This window comes from Mus musculus, chromosome 14, assembly GCF_000001635.26.
Source record: "Mus musculus strain C57BL/6J chromosome 14, GRCm38.p6 C57BL/6J".
NCBI lineage: Eukaryota > Metazoa > Chordata > Mammalia > Rodentia > Muridae > Mus > Mus musculus.
In genome coordinates this window covers 52,009,865-52,030,431 of record NC_000080.6, presented here as the reverse complement: position 1 = coordinate 52,030,431, position 20,567 = coordinate 52,009,865, and the positions used below count along the sequence as shown (strand labels likewise).

At 48.5% G+C, this 20,567-nt stretch overlaps 2 protein-coding genes across 20 annotated transcripts in view; one reads left to right on the top strand and one right to left on the bottom strand.

Moving 5' to 3' along the window:
- Positions 1 to 9,291: 9,291 nt before the first annotated feature.
- Zfp219 (zinc finger protein 219) overlaps positions 9,292 to 20,567 on the top strand; it is a 15,066-nt gene continuing 3,790 nt past the window's right edge. The window contains exons 1-3 of one of the 15 annotated variants that reach the window (XM_017316180.1): positions 9,292 to 9,909; positions 10,058 to 10,241; positions 20,374 to 20,462. In XM_017316180.1, the coding sequence (XP_017171669.1) occupies positions 20,457 to 20,462 (6 nt within the window). In that variant the 5' untranslated portion in view covers positions 9,292 to 9,909; positions 10,058 to 10,241; positions 20,374 to 20,456. Of the gene's footprint in view, positions 9,910 to 10,057; positions 10,242 to 10,369; positions 10,685 to 10,718; positions 10,938 to 15,379; positions 15,485 to 15,524; positions 15,582 to 15,873; positions 15,927 to 15,982; positions 16,002 to 16,240; positions 20,463 to 20,567 lie in introns of those variants that run through there. The other 14 variants (XM_006519499.4, NM_001253694.1, NM_027248.2 and 11 more) reach the window with 14 other exon arrangements.
- On the bottom strand, positions 10,645 to 15,580 carry Tmem253 (transmembrane protein 253). 5 transcript variants are annotated; one of them, XM_017316105.2, is made up of 9 exons: positions 14,446 to 15,384; positions 13,760 to 13,855; positions 13,491 to 13,599; positions 13,235 to 13,376; positions 12,571 to 12,681; positions 12,422 to 12,478; positions 11,780 to 11,890; positions 11,554 to 11,700; positions 10,657 to 11,226 (listed from the first exon to the last, which is right to left on the bottom strand). In XM_017316105.2, exons 4-9 carry the CDS (start codon positions 13,340 to 13,342, stop codon positions 11,146 to 11,148), a joined length of 615 nt encoding a protein of 204 aa, XP_017171594.1. In that variant the 5' UTR covers positions 13,343 to 13,376; positions 13,491 to 13,599; positions 13,760 to 13,855; positions 14,446 to 15,384; the 3' UTR covers positions 10,657 to 11,145. The 5 variants fall into 5 exon arrangements, with proteins under 5 accessions (NP_001028977.1, XP_017171594.1, XP_011243430.1 ...); XM_011245128.3 differs by lacking the exon at positions 13,760 to 13,855 and having other exon boundaries at positions 14,446 to 15,580; NM_001033805.3 differs by lacking the exons at positions 13,760 to 13,855; positions 14,446 to 15,384 and having other exon boundaries at positions 10,645 to 11,226; positions 13,491 to 13,567.

The following is a 20,567-nucleotide window of genomic DNA, read 5'->3' as shown; positions in this document are numbered from 1 at the left end:
ACCATGTGGTTGCTGGGATTTGAACTTAGGATCTCTGGAAGAGCAGTCAGTGCTCTTAACCACTGAACCATCCTTATTAACCACTGAAGCCTCCTTATTGAAATTTTTATTTGCATTTCATCTTGGTGAATTTTAATTCTTTTGGTGCAGGGGATCAAATGAAAACGATTTGCTTGCTTATTTTGAGACACAGACTCATTATGTTGGCAGACTGGCCATGAACTAACTCGAGAGCCTCTTATATTAGCCTCCCCAGAGCCTGGATTACAGCCTGTGACAGCATGAAGATTTTAGTGTGGAATCTCCAATGTTCACCACCACCGCTATCCTTAGAAAGCCCTCATCCACGCCCAGATTTCATAGTTTATCAATACCTCTTGTATCTTGTGGTTTTGATTTTTAAAATTTAAATATCTAGAACTTTTTAGTGCAGGATTTTCATGAGAGTCACAGCTTATTTGATTTATACCTAGTTATCTGGCTATTCCCACATTATTTATTACTTTTTAAAAATGAACCTATCATTAACTAGTAGGAAATAGTTCCATTAACTGTACCAGAGCTCCCTGTTGGAGTCTGGCCTCTTTCTTCTCTTTCTTTCTCTCTCTCTCTCTTTCTTTCTTCCTTCCTTCCTTCCTTTCTCTTTCTTTCTCTCTTTCTCTCTTTCTCTTTTTCTCTCTTCTTCCTTCCTTCCTTTCTTTCTTTCTTTCTTTCTTTCTTTCTTTCTTTCTTTCTTTCTTTCTTTCTTTCTTTCTTTCTTTCTTTCTTTTTCTTTCTCTTTCTCTCTTCTTTCTTCCTTTCTCTCTCTCTTTCTTTCTTTCTTTCTTTCTTTCTTTCTTTCTTTCTTTCTTTCTTTCTTTCTTTCTCTCACTCTCTTTCTCCCCTTCCTTCCTTCCTTCCTTCCTACCTTCCTTCCTTCCTTCCTTCCTTCCTTCCCTCCTTCCTTCCTTCCTACCTGCCTGCCTGCCTGCTTTCCTTCCTTCCTCTCTGTCTCTCTGTCTCTGTCTCTGTCTCTTTCTTTCTTTTTCAGTTTTTGAGACAGGGTCTCACTCTGTAACTTTGTTTGGTCTAGAACTTGCTATATAGACCATACTGGTCTTAAGAGTTAAGAGATCTCTCTTTGTATAGGCCTGCTGATCCTGGAACTTGCTCATATAGATAGATATATTTTGTTTGATTTTGGTGAACTAGAGAGTCATTTGAGAGGAGACCTCAATTGAGAAAATGTCCAAATAAGATCAGTCTGTAGGCAAAACTGGGGGCATCGTCTTGATGAACAATTATGTAGGAGGGTCTAGATGGTGGTGGATGGAGCCACCCCTAGAAAGGCAGTCCTGGGTTACGTAAGAAAGCAGGCAGAGGAAGGCACGGGGAGCAAGCCTGGGAGCAGCATTCTTCCATGAGCTCTGCTTCAGTTCCTGCCTCCAAGTTCCAGGTTCCTGCCTTGAGTTCCTGCCCTAACTTGCTTTCCAAGACACTCTTATAGGGTTGCTTTGTTTGACTCATTTGTGTTCGACTGACTAACTGTTGAGAAGAAGGTACTGTTAGGAAACTGAGAGCTGGTAACATCCACTCTAGCGAGGCTCTCCTGTTCTGATGCAGCCAGCTGCTGCTTGAAGGTTCTTTCTCCCCTGGTGTCACTATTACCGATGCTTAGGTATATTCTTCATAATGGAATTTTACACAAGAGTTTTTATTTGTTTTCTTTTGTAAGACAGAGTCTCTTCCTTCCTTCCTGGCTGTCCTTGAACTCACTATATATAGACCAGGCTGGCCTCAAACTCACAGACGTCTATTGCCTCTTTCTCCCAAGTCTGGCATTAAAGGAGTGCACCACTATGCCTGACCACCTAAGCTATATGTCTTCTACGATTCTGAGTTTGTTTTACTATAATAAAATACCCAATGCCGAGTAACTTATATATAACAGAGATTCATTTCTCATTGTTCTGGAAGCTGAAGGACCCAAGATCAAGCAGCTGGCAGACTGGGTGTCCGGTGTGGCTTTGCACTCTGCTTCCAAAACGACATCTTTTTAGAGTGTCCTCCAGAGAGGACAGACACTGTCCTCACAAGGCAGAAGCAAAGAGAAGGTACATATGGCTGCAGAGACAGCTCAGGGGTTAAGCATGCACATGGAGCCCCTCTGATACCCTTTGTAAATTGTTCCAGGGAATCAGATGCCCTCTTCTGGCCTCTTTGGGCAGCAGGCACATACATGTACACACACACACACACACACACACACACACACACACACACACACACACAGAGCATTCATATAAGCACAGCATTATCGTCATTCTTAGTTATCCTCCAGAATGTGACAGTCAGACCCTATTGCTGAAAGTACCACATACTGGAGTCCTTGCAGAGAAATTAAGCTGGTACTTGAAGCTTTATTGCTCCGGGGTAGCTTTCACAGCATCAGAAGGTGCCATCACCTACTGGAGGAGGAAAGCAATCCTCAGTCATACCCAGACATGAGCCTTATACAGTAAAGTCTGGCCTGGCAAAACATACTCACTGATGTCATAGTGGCATGAACATCAGGAGAGTAACCATCCACTTTCTGATCAGATTTACCTACTCCATAAGATGAAACCCATATGTGGCACCACTATAAGGGCCAAGAACCCATGGCTAGATAGATGATAGGCCTTAGGCCTTAGTGGAGAACCTACTATTATTATACAAAGTGTTTAACTGACTCCTAATGACCTATCATTGCCCCTGTAGATGAATGCATCTCTCATCTGAGAAGCTTCTACTTTCAGTATCCAGTGATCAACGCGGAGATGCACAGTGGTCAAGGTGCAGAACGGAGAGACTGCAGTCTCCTCAGCCCTAAATGGAACATGCATACCTCACTGCCTCCTCTCAAGGTGCAGAGATCATTGCAGAAGAGAGGGCAGAGGGTGTGTAAGAGCCAGAGTTGGTATACAATTACAAGGGAACATTATCTTCTCAATCTAGTGGGGCAGCCGTACACATAAACACTCAGTGGGTTCAACAGTGTGCACAAAGCCTGTGCAAACTAAAACAAATCCCAGTATGAAAAGAGGTAGTTGGGCACATATACCACTTTAGCTAGTGGGGGCTATTAGCAATTATTAGCTGCTGGGAGAGGGAGAGTTTCTTCTAAGCATATAGCCTCTGGTAAGTTGATCACTGTCCAGTAAAAGACCACACATGCAAGAATATTTGGCCTGCCCAAATTGGTCTTGATGGGTAAAGAAAGAAAGAGGATACAAATGTAGGTGGATAGTGAAGTGGGTGGGTTGGGGAAGTGGGATGAATGTCATCAAAACAGGTGTGGCACTCTCAAAGAACTAATGAAAATAAGAAGTGCAAGGTAAGCCAGGCATGGTGGTGCATGCCTTTCGTACAGTACCACTATGTAGGTGCTGGGATCAAACCTAGGTTCTCTGGAAGGGCGTCAGGTCTTCTGAGTCACTCAACCATCTCTTCATTCCTTCTGGCCTTGAACTCTTCAAGGTTCACGCCTTTAATCCCAGAAGTCAGGAGGCAGAAGCAGGTAGATCTCTGACCTAGCCTGGTCTACAGAGAGGGTTCTAGGATAGCCAGTGCTATGCAGAGAAACTGTGTCTCCCATAAAACTGAAACTAAATAAAAAATAAAAATAAAAGGTAAAGATAGTACCATCAAGCCAGTGTGAGCTATTCACAAAGTTCCTGTCTCAAAATAAGCACACAGTTCTTTCTTTCGGTCAGTACATAAGCACTAATTTTCATAAAATGTAGGTTTAGAGCTATATATCGAACAACAAGGAGACTTGAGTAACATAATCATGGTGGTACAAGAGGCCAAGGGAGCTTCCCAAAGAGAATGAGGGCTGAACAGATGGAACGTTGAAGGCTAGAAAACAGCAACTGCTAACTGGCTAGAACTGGATACAACAGCTTGAGTAAGATTTAAAAGTAAACATATATGCAAAGTGAGAATTTTTGAGTCAGCTATTTTGACATGATTTGACTTCCCACCAGTAATTTGTTTTAACATCTCAGTAACATATGCAACAAACAGTCCTGACCCTCCCTCAGCCCGTTGGCAAAGTCATTGCCATCCTCCTCCTCATCATCACTGGGCTAATCAAGAGAGGGGGCTGAGTTAGGGGTACTTGGTGTGTGTGTATAATTTTTTAACATTTTAATTTTATTTTTAATTTTGTGTCCATTTGTGTGTTTGTGTGAGTGGTAAGGGCAGGAGCCTACAGAAACCACAAGAGATTGCTAGATCCCTTGGAGCTGGAGATATAGGCAGTAGCAGTGAGCTACTATGTGGGTGTTGGGAGCTGAACAGGGGTGTAAGGGAATTACATGCTTTTAACCACTGAGTTATCTCTCTAGCACTCAAATCAATTAAAAAAAAATGATTTAAGGTTCTACATTAATGCTACCTTCTTCAAGTCACCAGATTGTGACGTGCAAGGAAAGGGACATGAGAGACAACAACGGAAGTTAGGTGGGAGCCAGATCACATAAGGCAGTGCCCCATTTTAAAGGGTTGAACTTGATCTTTTGGATGAGAGAGGGGACTAAGGGGCTTTTAAGCATGGTCACACTTATTTGGTGACACAAAAGCATAGAAACTGGTTCAGAATTTGTAAGACCGCTGGAGAGAAAAGGACAGCTTCAACAGCAAGAGGAAAACGCTACAAAATATGGTTGTGCTCGGCTATTGTAAACGAAAGCACAGGGTGTAACACTGAGCTGTGCAACTAAGTTGCCACTCATCTTATAAGGGAAAAAAAAAAAAACTTAGGAGGAGGGGCTGGAGGGATGGCTCAGCGTTAAGAGCACTTGCTGCTCTTGCAGCGGAGCTGGGTTTGATTCCCAGCACCTACATGGAGGACTGAATGGTTGGTAACTCCAGTTTCAGGAAAGCAGTGCCATCTTCCAGCCTCTAAGTGCAGCAGGTGGGCTTGCAGTAGAGATACATATATGTAGACAAAACCCACCCACACATATAAATCTTAAAGAGCGGCAGGAGGGGGCAGGAGAGCTGGAGAGTGGTTTTTCACTAGCTGCTCTTCTAGAGGACCCAGGTTCAATTCCCAGCACCCGAATGGTAGCTCTGTACTGTCTGTAACTCCAGTCCCAGGGAACCCCATTCTCTTTCCTGCCCTCTATGCGCATTTCAGTCATGAGGTGTACTTTCAAGCATGCACACAAAACGTTCATACACATAAAAATAAGTAAAAAATTTAAATAGTAATTAAAAAAAAAAGCCTTGGAAGAGGCAAAGGAGAGACAGCAACAACGCAAGGGGAGAAGTGCAGACATTTGGACGAGCCTTTGCTGTCCTAGGTCTCCTGTTGGTCTCTTAAATACAAGAATCTTGACAATGTTCACATCTTCCTTATGTCCATCTAGGGCATTGCATTTCAAGGCAGGGAGGAGTGATTTTGATCCTTTGGGGGCTAGCCAGCAAAGTTTGGAAAACATATCTGGTTGTCATAGTAGTAGGGAGGTCAAGTAGATATTGGTCAGTAATGAAGGGCAGGACAGAGCAGTCTTCCACAACAAAAACTGGTATGATCCAAATACCAAAAATGTCAAAATGAGTGTGGTCGGTTGAATAGGTCTGGCACCCATAGATACATGTGTGTGAAGGCTCAGGCATAGGAAGTGGCACTATTTGGAGGTGCTCCCTTATTGGAGGAGGTGTAACCTTGTTAGAGGAAGTTTGTCACTGTGGATGTGGGGCTTTGTGGTCTTAAATGCTCAAGCTATGCCCAGTGTGAAATACAAAAATCTAGTCTCCTTCTGCTGCCTTCAGATCCAGATGTAGAACTCTCAGCTCTTTCTCCAGTACCATGTTTATCTGGATGCTGCCATGCTTCCCACCATGATGATAATGGATTAAACCTCTGCATCCACAAACCAGCCCCAATTACATGTTTTCTTTTATAAAAGTTGTCTTGGTTATGATGTTTCTTCACAGCAATGAAACCCTAACGAATGAGAAGAAACTCTGTTTTTGGAATACCAGTCATCTTACATTATAGTCTTGCCTGGGCTCAGTCATTCAGATTAGAGAGCATGGGTGTATCAACTAAAAATTATCGAACTGGAGAGATGACTCAGCAGCTAAGAGCAGTTGTTGCTCTCTCAGAGGAGCTGGCTTCAGTTCTATTCCCACAATCATCCACATAGCAGTTCACAAACATCCATAATTCCAGTTCCAAGGGATCTGAAGGATTCTTCTGACCTCAGGCACCAGGCACACATACATACTCACAGGCAAAACAGTCACATAAAATAAATTTTAAAATGAAAAAAAATATCACCTATAATATACATGTATTGATGTACATATGTATTATATATGTATATACTACAAGAGGCTGGAGAGGTTAAAAGTACTTGCTGTTCTTACAGAAGATCTGAGACAGACAGGTGGATTTCTGTGAGTTTGAGGCCAGCTTGACCTATATACAGACTTCTAGGTCAGCCAGTATTACACAGTAGGACCACATCTTGAAAAAAACAACTCACTACATGTGATGATGCACACTTGTAATTCCAGCACTCAGGAGACAGAGACGGGATGATCACTGTAAACTTGAGGATAACCTGGTCTTCAGATTAAGTTTTGGGCCAGCCACTGGCTTTTTAAACTACAGATGTTATACGAATATTGTGATAACGAAAAATAGCACCAACCAAAAATGCTTTCCCACCTTCAGAAACAATCACCCTGCAGTCCAGTTTAGGGCAGTCTCCTAGTCCTTGGAGACCTTAATCACGCGTTTGCAGACCCCTTTGTATTAACTGGCACTACGGACCACACCACTGCCATCCTGCTCAGTGCATCAACTGGATATGGAATCTGCAGTAGTTGGGCCAGTCCAGATAGAGGTCATGGTATAGAGCAACAGTAAGCAGGCCTTAGACAAGAAAATGGCACCAGACACTACACGGCAGGCCCATGGCGTCCAGACACCACACGGATTATCTCTCACTAAGATGAGGAGAATCGTACTTCTAGGCGAATTAACTAGGCCAAGCAGGCAGGTCCACCTCCCGTTGTTGCTGGGCTCCAGGCCAGGAATGTATAACAGACTGGAGGCCTAGTGGAGTCTGATGCCTCCTGTACCGCCCTCCGTCCAGGTCAGGTTTCCCGGATGTTCAATGACGCATGCGATGGGGGGCGGGGTTGGGGAAGTCTGGTGAGACTTCACAAAGTGGAGAGGAGATTCTTTGCTCTAACCAAGCTACTTTCTAGTGCCATTTCTAGAAGGAAGACTTTTGTGATACCTCAACCCGGACAAGAGGCCACGAGGTGGCAGCAGAGGACTCAGCCTGAAACTTAAACCCCCGAGCCAAAAAAGCAGGTCGAGAAACGGAAGAGAACTCACTTGGGAGATATCGTCAGTTGTAGTCAAAGTCAGAATAAATGACTGAATTTCAAAGAAACGAGAGTAATATTCATCAGAATGGGGTTTCCCCGCCCCAACTCTCACAGGCTTAAGTTGCAAAGGAAGTCGTCCAACTTGAACTGTCTCTTCTAAGAGAATAGAAGGGGTCGTGACCTTTAAAAAGTGACGTCAGCAGGAGCCTTGTCACAATCTCTTTTTGTTAAGTTCTAATTGAAATAAAATGGGTGACCTCCATAGAGGCTGCCAGATCGGTGCAGAATGGGTCAGATGGCGTGGTCACTAGGAGCATGGTAGCCATGCAGAATTCTAGAGTAGCCAGGGACTCTGGCCCAGTCAGGGTGGCGAGGGTAGTCATGAGAAACAGAGAAGACTCCCTTTTGGCTTGTAGCATGCAAAAGGTAACAGACAGAGGAGGAGCCTGAAGCAATCTCCTGATTTATATGCTAATGTACCTGCCTTTCCACATTCCCTTACCAACCCCACTCCCAGCTGACCATCAAAACTCTCTTCCAGTATTGCAAAATATCCCCCCCCACCCCCACCCCCCCGCAGGCAAACTGACCTTTTCCTGGAAAGCAATGTCTAGAGGGGTAGTTTCATGTTTAACCCCTCCAACACAGGTGTGTTTCACCAGAGCTACAGAAACCGCACTGTACATCCCAACCCCCCAATTCTTCTAGTTGTTTTCTGGTTTTTCAAAACAATTGAGTTTTCCTGTGTAGCCCCAGAGGTCCTAGAGTTAGCTCTGTAGACCAGGCTGGCCTTGAACTCAGAGTGATCCTCCTGCCTCTGCCTTCTGAGAGCCAGGATTCAACCCAAATTTTTGCCATCTATTTGCATAATGCAGAACTTGACACTTCAGTCTACTGAACTATAGGCTGAATCTGACCCTTGAATTAAAAAAAACATTTTTTTTATTATTAATACTTAAAATAAGAGTGTTCTAAATTTCTGACTTCTATTCAAATCCGGAAACCATGGCACTACCGGAGCCAGAGCTGCCCACGGCAGTAGCTGGTGGAGTTGAGGACAGACATCCATTTAGCAGTGTGTACTGCTGAGTTCCCAGCAGTTCTCACTTCACAGGCAATCTAGTTCACTCACTTACACCATTATCTGCCTTCTTAGACAATTTATTTTCCACCTCTCAAGGGCCTCATCATTTTAGAGGTCTTGTGCATGACTCTATTTTCGCCATATGATTCAGTAAGATAAGCAGAAGAAGCATGGTGTAATGGCCATGCAAATGAAGTGTAGTTCAGACAGATCTTATGCGCTCAAGCAACAGAGCCAGAATCTAGGTCTCCTGACGCCTGGTCTTGTTTTTCTCCCACTAAGAATTTCACACGGAAGCTCACTGAACTAAACAAGGAGAAATAGGCATGGTTGCTAGTAGACAAATCCCAACTGCGGAGCCATTCAAGCTTCACCACAAATTTCCAACCTTTTCCTTAAATTGTTTGCTCCCCCTCATATTCTATAGTATCTTCCCCAGGAAACTGAGTGAGGCTTTACGACTTAATTTGGCCAACCAATTGTGATGGAAGTTAACATGTATCCATTTGGCGAGCAGCACTGCAGAATTCATAAACAATTCTTCACACTTAGTTCACGATGTAGTGGGGGAGGCAAACTTATGGTGACACAGTAGGGTCTTCATACAGTAAGGCTCAGTCAAGCATGGTGAGTGGCACGTGCCTTTAACTCCAGCACTTACAGGCATGTGGATCAAGGTCTACATGGCAAGTTCCAGGCAGGCAAAGATACATGTGAGACCCTGCCTTTTAGAAAAGAAAAGAAAAGAAAAGAAAAGAAAAGAAAAGAAAAGAAAAGGAAAGAAAAGAAAAGGAAAAAAAATTGAGCCTCCAGCATCTTAGGATCTTAATAATTTACAATGAACAAAGGCCCTTGTCGGTTATTCTGGACACAAAGTAATGAGAAATAAAACCAGAGGTTTTGGCCCTGAGTGTTCAGCATTGTTAAGAGACCCATTTATACGGTCCTTGAGTTTCTCTTAAGATGCAGAATGCAATATCCAGGTTTCCGATTACCGCGGTAAAAGCTGGAAGACAGCTAATTGCTGTTTTCTCTTTATAGTTTCTTTGGCCACTACGTCCTGACTTTGAAGAAAAATATTCTTTTCTCAGAGCCCTTCACTATCCCTGCAGTTTGATTGGGGGAAGAGAAAACATGGAGGAGGCCCGGATTGCGTTCTCTCCATTCCAGAGCCTGATCCCAGATCTGTCTCCACCCACTAATACTCACACGTAACTTTGTCATAGGGCGACTATTACCACTCCCAAGGTGTCACAAACAGAAAGGATCTGCAGCTGGCGCCACTGCAATGTCAAGGCAAGCCAGCCAGGCTGCGCTCTAGCCTCACTGGTACCTGGGCTTGCCTGAGCCCGGAGAAGCAGCATTCTCTAGGGAAAAGAAGCCTTCTCAAGTGGGAACAAAAATGAATGTGAGGCGAACACCCATCCCGGGCACTATGTGAATTTGGGGTGAGTTCTCTTAGGCCTAGTCAATCTCTACTTTTTAGCAGCTACTAAGCTGTCCCCCCTCTCCCCGGTGCTATTGGGATCCACCGTTTTCCTGGGCTTTCTCCGCTCCCCCAAACCAACCGAGTCTATCATCTTTGTACACTTGCAGAGGTCATAAGTGGTGTGGGCACAGTACAAAAAGAGCTTCAGCGACCGTACCGCTGCAGGGATCAAAGGCCCGCCGGGGGCGGCCGAAAGGCTGAGCCTGCGCAGTCCTGCTCCCGCCTTGGAAAGGGTGGCGGCCACGCGGGCTCGGTCCACCAGCGTGCTCGCTAGAGGCGGGAAAGTCTTAGGTCGGTACCCCCGCCTGCCCAGCCAGCCTGTCCTCTCCAGCTCCCGGCCCGGGGGGGAGGGGGCGAGGAGGGCCGGCGCCTCTGACTCATCATCTCCAACCCCCTTCTCGCGCGCGCTCCAAGTCTCAGGACTTTGAACCTGGGCACTCGCGCGAGGGGCGCGGCGGCAGCACCAGGGGAAGCGCGGCTTGGCCCGGCGCCGACCCCCAGCCTTTGTCAGTACCGGCAGCTGCGGGCACGAGGGCTAGAGACCCGCAGCCGGTGGCGGTGACCTGGCCGCGGTGGCGGCGCCTCTGTGCGCGACGGCCCTCCCGGCGCCTCCCCGCACGCGGGGCCAGTGGTCGCGTCCGAGGAAAACTCGGCTAGGCCTTGCTCCCAGCGCCTGGCGTCACTCAGCAGATGCACAGCGCCCCCGCCGCCGAGGGAAGGCTCTTTATTTTGCAGTAGGTCACGGGGTAGCGGGGCATCCTGGGATTTGTAGTCTCGGGTGAATTAGGCAGGACCCGGATCCAAGGGAGACCTGGAGCACAACCGACGCGGATTCTGGGTTGGCTGGTGCAGCAACCCGGCTTGGAGTGGATGGGATTGTGAAAGGTGAACAGTGAGAGGAGGCAGATGTGAAATGAAGCTGGATGGAGAGGCAGGGAGGAAGAAGTCGAAGAATGCAAGGGAGGAAGCTGCTTGACGAGGCGTGAGGTGAGGGAGGTCTCTAGTCCAGAAATTATCTCCCTCTAGTGGGGAAGAGAAGAGAAATGGGCCTGGGTTGAGGGGAAATTGAGGGCACTCTGGGCTTCAGGCACATTCTGGGGGAAGTCCAGTTATAGTCCAAGGGAGGTGCAAGACGCAGAAGTGCCTGGAGATGTCCCCCTTGGCGTAGGGGGACAGTGGCACCTGTCTTGCCCACTCACTCATCCGTCCTATTTCCTGTGCTAGCCACCACGGGACCATTCTCCAAACCAGAAACCTCCTCCATCTCAGAGAGGCCCTGAAAACAGATGCGAGCAAATTTTGGGGTCAACCAAGGGGAAACCCCGGGTAGAAGCAACCCCCTTCCAGTTTTTCCAGTCTTTCCAATAGTACATTATGGCAGCTTCCTAACGTTTATGCACGCGTGTAGCTCCAGTCATTAAATACCCAATTCTTTCACAAACATCATTAGGGAACTAACGTCCAATGCCAGAAAGCCAATCAGTTTCAGCCCTTCACTTCCCTACGGCCCTACTATGTGCTCTTAAGCCTACAGACAAGGACAGCCAGATTAAAAGTTAGCTGGAAGCTGGCTGCTTCATGCTTTCCTCCCTGTACCCCCTACCTCCTGTAGCTCCCGGTACTGCAGCCTTGACCTCTTGAAGTATCCAGGCTTCCTCTGGCTCAGCAAGAACAGGGCATATGTGGAGACCAGCACTCCCGCTAGGGTGAAGGCCTCCGCGCTCAGCTCCAGCACCAGCAACCCTGTCGACTGCAGGTCGTAGGGTGAGGATGCTTTTGTGGGTATAGCCCCTGTTTTCTTCTGCCCTTCCGCCTTCATTTACCAGTACCTGGGAGGAGTCCATAGAGGCAGTTCCCAAGGCTGTCTTCATCACCTCTATCACCACCGCAACGAAGCCCAAGATCAGGTTGAAGGTGTTGGATATCATCATGGCCCGCACCTACCAGTGAGCCAGCTCAGCCCTGACCAGCTTGGGAGACTCACTGCAAACTCAAACTCCACCTACGACCTAGCTGAAAACAAAACTCAGGCACAGGACTAGTGGAGGCCTGTAATCCCCGACACTTGGGAGGCTGAGGCAGGAGGATCAAAAGGTCAAGACCTGATTGAGCTACAGGATATGTTCAAGACCATCCTGAGTAACTTATGGGGGTGGGGGCTGAGGCTTTAGCCCAGGGCTAGTGTTTGCCTACTGCGCATGTGTTTCTGGGTTCAGTCTCACACACACACACACACACACACACACACACACACACACACACACACACCAAACAAGCAACTAACAAATGTCTGCTCCTATTTCCCTACTTTCAAACAGGATGGTTAGCTTTCTGACATTCTTACTTAATTGCTTCAGTCAGGGACAGACACCTGAGAGGATAAATCCCTTTTTTGGTTGAGGTGTGTGTGTGTGTGTGTGTGTGTGTGTGCACTGGGAGAATGGGAGGAGGCCTCTATTCTCTTGTCTCACCTTCCAGATGCAAGGTGCTCTTCGGAGTTCAAGGGTGATAATGCCAGTGAGGAGGCCCTAAATGGTTAGAAGGGCAAACTGTGAACTCTAGCTTTGTTAGAGAGGCCCCCCCCCAACCTTTCTCTCACCCTCCCTATGGTGGGTCTTACCGAGGCTCCGGGCCAAAGTGGCAGTGCTGTGACCAGGTGACAGGCAGAGGTCAAGCAGGAAACTGAGATAGTAAAGGGGACCATAGCTATTGCCAGCCACACTTGGCTCACCTGGAAGCCAGACAGGGCAGTTAGAGGGGACTACTGGGGACTTTTCCCTCTGCACAGTATTTTCCTCGTTTAGATATCATTAGTTAGGATAAATGCTTAGTAAAGTACCTGTGCGAAGGCAGACTAAAAATTGAGATTTTTTTTTTTTTGGTTTTTCGAGACAGGGTTTCTCTGTGTAACCCTGGCTGTCCTGGAATTCACTTTGTAGACCAGGCTGGCCTCGAACTCAGAAATCCGCCTGCCTCTGTCTCCTGAGTGCTGGGATTAAAGGCGTGCGCCACCACACCCAGCTAAAAAGTGAGATCAGAAATGAGATGCCCCTTTGTTCTTTCTGTCTCATTTTATAGTTCGCTTACCTTCATGTTTTCCCCAAAGGTAAAGGCAAGCTACTTGGAAATGAAGGGTTTTGCTTTGTTAATTTGTACATTTCTTTCTTCCCCCCACCCCCAGTCCCCAGCACAGTTTCTGGTGCATGGTTTGTGCTCACTGAACATGAGTGGAATTGAACTGTGTACAGTCAGCGAAAACCTGAAGCGGGGCAACCTGGCCTCACCGCCAGCACCAGTAGGCGTCCACTTTGCTTGTGTCTTGCCCAGTGCTGTAGCTTTTCCAGGCGAACGCTGGGTCTCTCCTGTCTTGGCTGATTAGCATTTTGATCCATTGCTCGCTTGACTGTAAGAGTGGTATTTCCTAGGCTGCAAAAAATTCATTATGGGGCTTTTCAGGAAATGGGAACACACAACATCTCTTTCATTGACCCCTCTGCCCACTCCTAATTCAGGGTTGAGGCCCAGAAACCTTACACCTACCTGAAGCGGTCACTCCAATGGGTTGCAACTCCGCTGGGTCACAGTACTCCTTAGGGGCCTGGTAGCTCAGAGCAGACAGTCTTTTCCTGGCACATAGTCTGTCAGAGAGCTGAGGTGTGGTGGGGCAAAGGTCACTATGAGGGCCTAAAGATTCAGGGAGTGGCCTTCCTAGACAGGAGCCTCAGCTCACTCCACTGGCCGGCCACCCAGCCTGCCTCAGTAGTCCCCCTTTATTGCCCTCTTTCTGCCCTTCCTCAGGGTTCACTTACTTCATCGCTCTGGACAAAATCGTCCTAGACCTCAGTCTCCCTTATTTCCATTCAGTCTTTGTTCTTTGGCTTCCTCCTCAAGTTACTCATTCTGCCCTAGTGAGAGTCTGTGTTACTGTCTGGATTGCTCCACTGGGAACCCTGTTCCCAGACCAGTTTTCATCCCCGCTCCCCTGGTTTCTCTGGGCAGTTTCTTTTCCTCACTTTTTTCTAAGGGTGACACTAAGGATCCATCCCAGGGTTTTGACTAGTTGATTAAAGGGAGGGAAAGCCTTGTACACTGGGGATTGTTTCTGACCCAGTGAAGACCCGGTACCTAGGTGCTGGTTTGGAAAAGATCTATACCAACAATATTTTTGCATTACAAAGGTCTCCAAAGGCCTGGGCTAGAATCGCAGTTCTGTCACCCTTTCAGGACCGTGACCTTGGCTACATTATTTTACCTAATTGAACTCCACTTCATTCCCTGATAATCAGAACTAACTACAATCTCCCCCTCCCCCAAAGGGAAGTTGATTCCTGGGTGGGTAGGGCGCCATTAATGGTGCTGAGAAGGTCATGTACAGATGTGATTGCTGTATGTGATTGCTGTACATATTACCACAGGGCTTGCCCAGAAGCTAAGGTGAGAACATTTATTTCCACATTTAAGAAAGAGAGCCAGCTGGCCTGAATGTATACCTTACCGAGCTAGTACAGGAAAGAGCCTGAGGTCTCGAGATGATACTCCCTGTGCCTGGGTCCCTGGTCTATCTGGCTGACCTCAGTCAAGTTGCTTAATCTGTTTCCTTATCTGTAAAAAGGAAATGAACAATACCAATCTCAAGGGGTTGCCTTGAGCATGAAGAGAAAATGCATAGGAATTAGCTTAGCCCGGTACACACCACAGAAGGAGGTGGCTATTATTTATAACCACCATAAATAAAAGAAACTGAGCCAGAAGATCCCAGGGAGCGGAGGCCCAGGAGGAAGGGGGAGAAAACTAGCTTTCCTCATGAGCCACTTCTGCCCTACTGCCCAGCCAACACCACTGGAGCACTGTATCCATGCTGATTTCCTGGGCACTGGGGACCCAAGTTTAAAGGGAACCAGACAAATTGTGCCTAGTTCCTGTCTTTTCAATCACCAAGAGAGTCGATTTTATTTAATGGCAAGGTTGAGATAGAGGCCTTACGATGTCCCTGAATTTGCAGGTCAGTGGAAGGAGAGAACCTACTTTTTCTGTAAATGGAGGTTATATGAGAGAGGATTACTGGAAAGATCTCATGCTGCTAAATACGTGAACAATCATCGAGTAAATATTGACTAAATCTGAGTATGCCACTTAGGAGTGTGCAACTACTGTTTGGGCTATAATCGTGCCGAGAGAAAGTAACACATCCCCTTCTCTCTGCATACCCCCAGTGTCGAGCACAGCGCCGGGTGCTTGGTAAGCACTCAGTAAATATTGTTGCATTGAAGAGCCATTAAAGTGTCTTAAAGAACGGAAAATAGAATTCGTGAAGCAGGAGCGAGAAGTGTTTATCAAGACCGGCAAAGGCGGAAGAGTAACTTTAATAATGTTTCTTGTACGGCAGACATTAACTATCTCTATAATCGCCCCTCCTCCTCTCCCAAAAGAGAGACAAATTGTAAGGGAGAGGCTTTGAGATAAAACCCCAGGAAGAACTTCCCGAGCCTGTGCATGTTGGGGCAGAAGCAGCGGCAGAGCCAACTCCTTCCCTGGTATGTCCGGGTCTAGGGTGGGAGGGGCAGCCTGCTTGGAGGCTGGGGGAAGGACAAGATGACCTTTCACAATCTCCTCCAGTCCCCTCGAGGAACGGTCTGCGCGCCCCACCCCCGCCCCCTCCTCCTCGCGCGACGCCCCGGGCCCCCCCAAGGCCCGCACCCCCTGGCGGCCGCCTCTTGCCGCTCCGGGGGTCCCCCGGCCCCGGAGCCCGAGCGCGCTGCCGGCCGCGCCGCCCCCCGCATGCTAATGGCCCGGCCGCCTCCCGCCGCACACAATGCGGGCCGGGCCGGGGGCGGAGGGCCGGGGAGGGGCGGGGGCCGGGCCGGGGGCGGGGGGGCCGGGGCCCGGCGCATCTCCCCCGGCCCCACGTAACGCTGACGCCCGCGCCGCCGGCCCGCCGCCGCCGCCGCCCGCGCCGCCGCCCGCCCGCCGGGGCTCGTGAGTAGCCGCTCCCCCCGCGCCCCCCCGCCGCCGCCCTCCCCGCCCCTCCCGGAGGGGGCGCGCGCGGAGCAGGTGCAGGGGGCGGGGGCGGGGGAGGGGCGCCGCGCGGCCCCGGCAAACTTCGCCCGCCGCTTCGGGGGGCGGGGTGGGGGCGGCGGGGCCGGCGTGAGAGTTGGGGTGGGGGGTCCGAGGAGGGGGCCAGGTGGGGGAGCCGGGAGCCCCGCACGGAGGGGAGGGCCGCGGCGCGGGGCGGGGGCGCGCGGCTTTGTAGGGACCGTGAGGCCGGGCGCCGCGGCCTGGGGTGCAGGGGGCCTGGGGGTGCGCGGTGGGAGAGCCGTGAGCACAGTGGAGGTGCGCCCCAGCCCAGGTGCAGCGGGTGGGGGTGGGGGGAAGGAGCCCTAACTCTCGGGGACCGGCAGGGCACGGGGCGGGGGAGGGGAGAGGATGGGGGTGCTTCTCTCTGTGTCCCAAACAAAGTGTCACAAAGAGCTCGGCCGGCGGCAGCCGCGGAGGCGGCTGTAACTCCGCTTTTGTTCTCCTGGCCCGGGGTAGCTGAGCTCTGGCCTCCCTATCTCCCAACCCTGCCCCCATTCTCCTCCTGGTTTATTTTCCACGGGTGGAGTGTGAGGTGTGCTGGTGGAGTCTCTCGTGTGAGATCACAGGTCCTGCTCTGCTTGCGTACCAGTTTTTGAGAGGGGTATTTTCCCAGATCATCTCCTACCCACCTCTCAGCCTGAGAACTGAGGCTCATACAGGCACTAACACTGACTTTTTAGGGCCAGCTCTAGTTAAAGAGACTTAAGGCTGTATACATGTCCTCCTTACTCCCCAATCCCAGGCTCCTCAGAACTTTCAGAATGGGGTCAAGTTAGGACATGCTAGAACATGGGTCTAGGATAAGATTGTGTGTGTGTGTGTGTGTGTGTGTGTGTGTGTGTGTGTATTGTACCTCCCTCTCACCTCTTCATAGTTACTATGGGAGCCAATAACTGAAATTTCATGCTGTTCCCCCCCGCACCCCTCCCCCCCCAGTCCTTTCCCCAAGAACTCATTTTAAAAGGTGTCCAGGTTCAGTGTAATGTGGATTTGAAACAGCTCTCAGAGCATCCAGGTTCAGAGAGCCATGGAGAGACCTTACAAGTGAGTTGTTCTCTTGTGTGTGTTCTCCAGGTGGTCTTGACTCTGGACTATCTAATAAGCCCCCTTTCCATTTACTCTCATCTAGCACTGGGGTTCGTATTTGTTAGCTGATTTAGGAGAGGGGAGATTGCCGACGAGAGGGGGAAAGAAATCATATGTTGGGGATGGCCAGAGACAGAGGCCTAATTACTGCTAGGCCCCAGAGACTCTGATCTTTTTTACTGAATACTTGACCTTAAAAATCTTCGAATCACAAGATTTGGGGTGGGAGGGGCAGCTTTCTCAGTCCTTTATTTGATGGATTCTTCCGTACGTACGTCTTTTCACCATCCATTCATTCTCAGTAGGATTTGCACTTACCACTTCTGCATCGGCTCTCCTAGTCTGTGAAAGTAATTGGCCTGTTGCTTTGGAAATATTTCTAATTTGTAACACTGGTCCTGCATCCCTGCAAAAATACAAACAGGAACAAGGTAACCCTTGATTCCCACTGTGTGTGGAAAGTAGGTCAGTACCACTCTCTGGCCAAGGCTCAGAGGTGGTGTTTTAAGCCTTGAGTATAGAAAAATGTGAGGATTGTCCACAGACAATACATGTCTGACTTAGGTTCCAAACCAGGTCACAGACTCCGTCTCTGTTGGAACTCCCTTATTGAGAGCAATTTATGAGCTCTGGTGCCCGAGACCTGGTTTGATGTAGAAATGACGGAAGCCATCTTGACTGGGCCTAGGAGGTCTCGGTGGATTTTTACTGATTTTAGGCCGCCTTCTGGGGAACTTCCCCTGAGGAGAAATCCATTTGTACCTTCTAATGCGTCTCTGCTTTCCACCCTGGAAACTGCTACATGCAGAAGTGTGGGGGTCCTTGTTCTGGTGAGGAAGACCTGCCTTTTTTCTCCTCTTTTTGCCTCAGATATTAGGCCATTTTTCTAGGACACATTTTGCTTAGTGTTTTACAGGCAATTTTAGAGACCCGAGAATCTTCTCAGAATCAGAATATGTGCCCATAGGTTAGTCAGCTATGACCATGCAGTATTCACACACACACCCCTCCCAGCCATCTGCTTCCTCTGAATATACCAGATTGGCTGTACACCAGGATGTTCCGGGAATCCCCAGGAAAGCAACAGAATGTGATGGACTCCAATACGATGCCTCAGTAACTCATTCCAGGATGTACAAACTGTAACTGTTATGACATTCTGTATAGCTAATTAAAATTTTTCTAGGTGTGCGTATTTTCTATTTTCAATGACATCAAAAAGGCCACAGTAATCCTTCTGGTAGATACCCCTCCATAGTTTCTCTGAAACCCCTGCATAGGTTCCAGATGTGAATATGAATATATATATATATAATCTCCACTAGTTTCTGTGTCCTCTTTCTGGTTCTAAAATGGCCAATGTGGCCTCTCTAGCACTTCCTAGCTCTATCTGTGGTACTGAGGTAGCCAGAGGGCCATCTCTAGTAGCCCACTGCACTCTCCATGGTACTGAAGGAGTGGCCATTTGTTTTAGCATCTCTTGGGGGCCAGAAGAGTCCTGAGACTTAAAACCACACAACTTTCAAGTTGGCAGGGACTACAAATGTAAATTCAGTACAACTCGTTTCACAGAAGGTGAACCCACAGGATAACTGATTACTGGAGGCTGTAAGGCCTAGGCTTGCAGTAGCCTCTACTCCTTAGTTCTATTCTAACTCCTTTATGCAATTGTCAGTGAGCCTGCTAAGGCTGTTGGTCCCAGTAACAGCCTCATTTGGAGGACTCATAGGCCAGGAAAGGATGCCTGAATTTGGACCCATAGAAGCACACACATTAAGCGGCATTGGTTTTCTACTGATGTTTGAGCAGGACATCTTGCTTATTTTGACTCTCAAAAGTCAGATTCCGCATGTGACAAGGGTTTGCCCCTTCATAAAGCCTTGCCCCCCTCCACTAAATGTTGAAAATTAAAAAAGCTTTGGACCCCCAGTGTTTTCTTTGCTGATAGGTAGGGCTGACTCCTGGCCCAGTACTCTTCAAATCTGTAAGTAAAGTAATGCTTGGGTCCTCTTAATTTTTCTTAGTAACCCATTTCAGTTTCATGAGTCTCATTGTAAGGAAGTTTTTTATTGAGTATTTATTATGTTTGAGGTTTAAAAAAAGAAGCTAGGCCCAAGTTCATCTAGCCTGAGCAAGATACAATTCTCTATGGAAGGAGGAAGGTAGATTAGATGACTTCTGGTCATCCACTGAAGCCTAAATTCCATGACCTTGTCAGCAGTTAAATAGCAGGGAAACCTCCCATTGCCTTCCTCTTCCTCAACTCTGTCCTTCCCAGCCCTGTGCTACACTTGTCACGGGTAGGGAATTTTAGATGGAGAATTTTAACCCCTTCCTGCTCCGAGCTTGTGTGGATCCCCTATCTGTGCAGATGGCAAGGCCCCGCCCCCCATCCCTCACTCCAGCCTCTTGAGCTCAGAGCCAGTGTAATCCTCCTCTTGTGTGAGGAAGCCTCTCCCCTGCAGAGAGGAGGAAAGCCCGCTTCGGAGCAGCTCTGGACAAAGGGGCTGAGATGCCCCGTCAAACCACAGGCTCCAAGGTTTGAAACGGGGTGAAACCTAAATGGGATTTGCAGTTTTTAACCCCTTCCCTAGACTGGTAGTGCCCCTTAACTTCCAGGCCTCCCCCCAACTCTCTTCATTCCCTCTGTAGCTGGCTCTCCCTTCACGCCCCTCCCCCTCTGTCTCCAGACTCTGCTGCTGGGAGGTGTTTCTCTCCCATGCATGAATGAGTCTCTGTAATGAATGGAAATGAATGGATCAGGAATCCAGGAAGGGGGAGGGGGAGGAGGAAGACCAGAAGACTGGGTGCCGGCAGAAGCTAGGAGGAGGAACCTGGAGGGCTTCTGGCTGGCTGGCCCTGGTCTGAGAGGAGCTAGTACCATTTGGATAACAGGAGTATGGCTAGCCCTCCACATTTGTTTATCCAGGGGCACAGCCCAACGCGAGTGGAAGAGGGGTATACTATGATGGCCTCCCACATTGTGTGTGTGTGTGTGTGTGTGTGTGTGTGTGTGTGGTGGCGGCGGCGGTTCTGGACTAGGTGTTTAAAACATCATTTGGGGGAGGAAGTCTGTATTTATCATACAAGTTGGCAGATGAAGGGATGCAAGTTTTGAGGACAGCAAATAAGAAGGCTGGAATACCCCAAGATCACAATAGGAAGAAGGGATGGGTTTCAAGGATACAGGCTGCTAAGTGGGGTGACTCTACTGCCAAAAGCCAGGGCTCATCTTTCCTCCAATCGCTCTGTCTTGTTTTAGCACCTCCGCACCTGTTGCCTTCATTAGCAGCTTTTCTTCTTCCTCCTTCCAATCCTCAGAACCAAAGAATGTGAAGGGGGTCCATGGAGGTGAGTGAAGTTCTGTCCTTGACCTGCAAAGTGCCTTCAGCGGGACACCCTCTCCTGCCTCCTTTTTTGTTTCTTTGTTTTTTAAACTTCGTATTATAGTAGCAT

Coding starts and splice junctions, on each gene's coding strand:
- Tmem253 (XM_011245128.3), bottom strand. CDS start 13,342: ATGGATCAAAATGCTAATCAGCCAAGACAGGAGAGACCCAGCGTTCGC. Junction 11,701..11,779: donor CCTCTATGGACTCCTCCCAG/GTACTGGTAAAT, acceptor TACGACCTGCAG/TCGACAGGGTTGCTGGTGCT. Junction 11,227..11,553: donor AGTACCGGGAGCTACAGGAG/GTAGGGGGTACA, acceptor ATCTGTTTTCAG/GGCCTCTCTGAGATGGAGGA.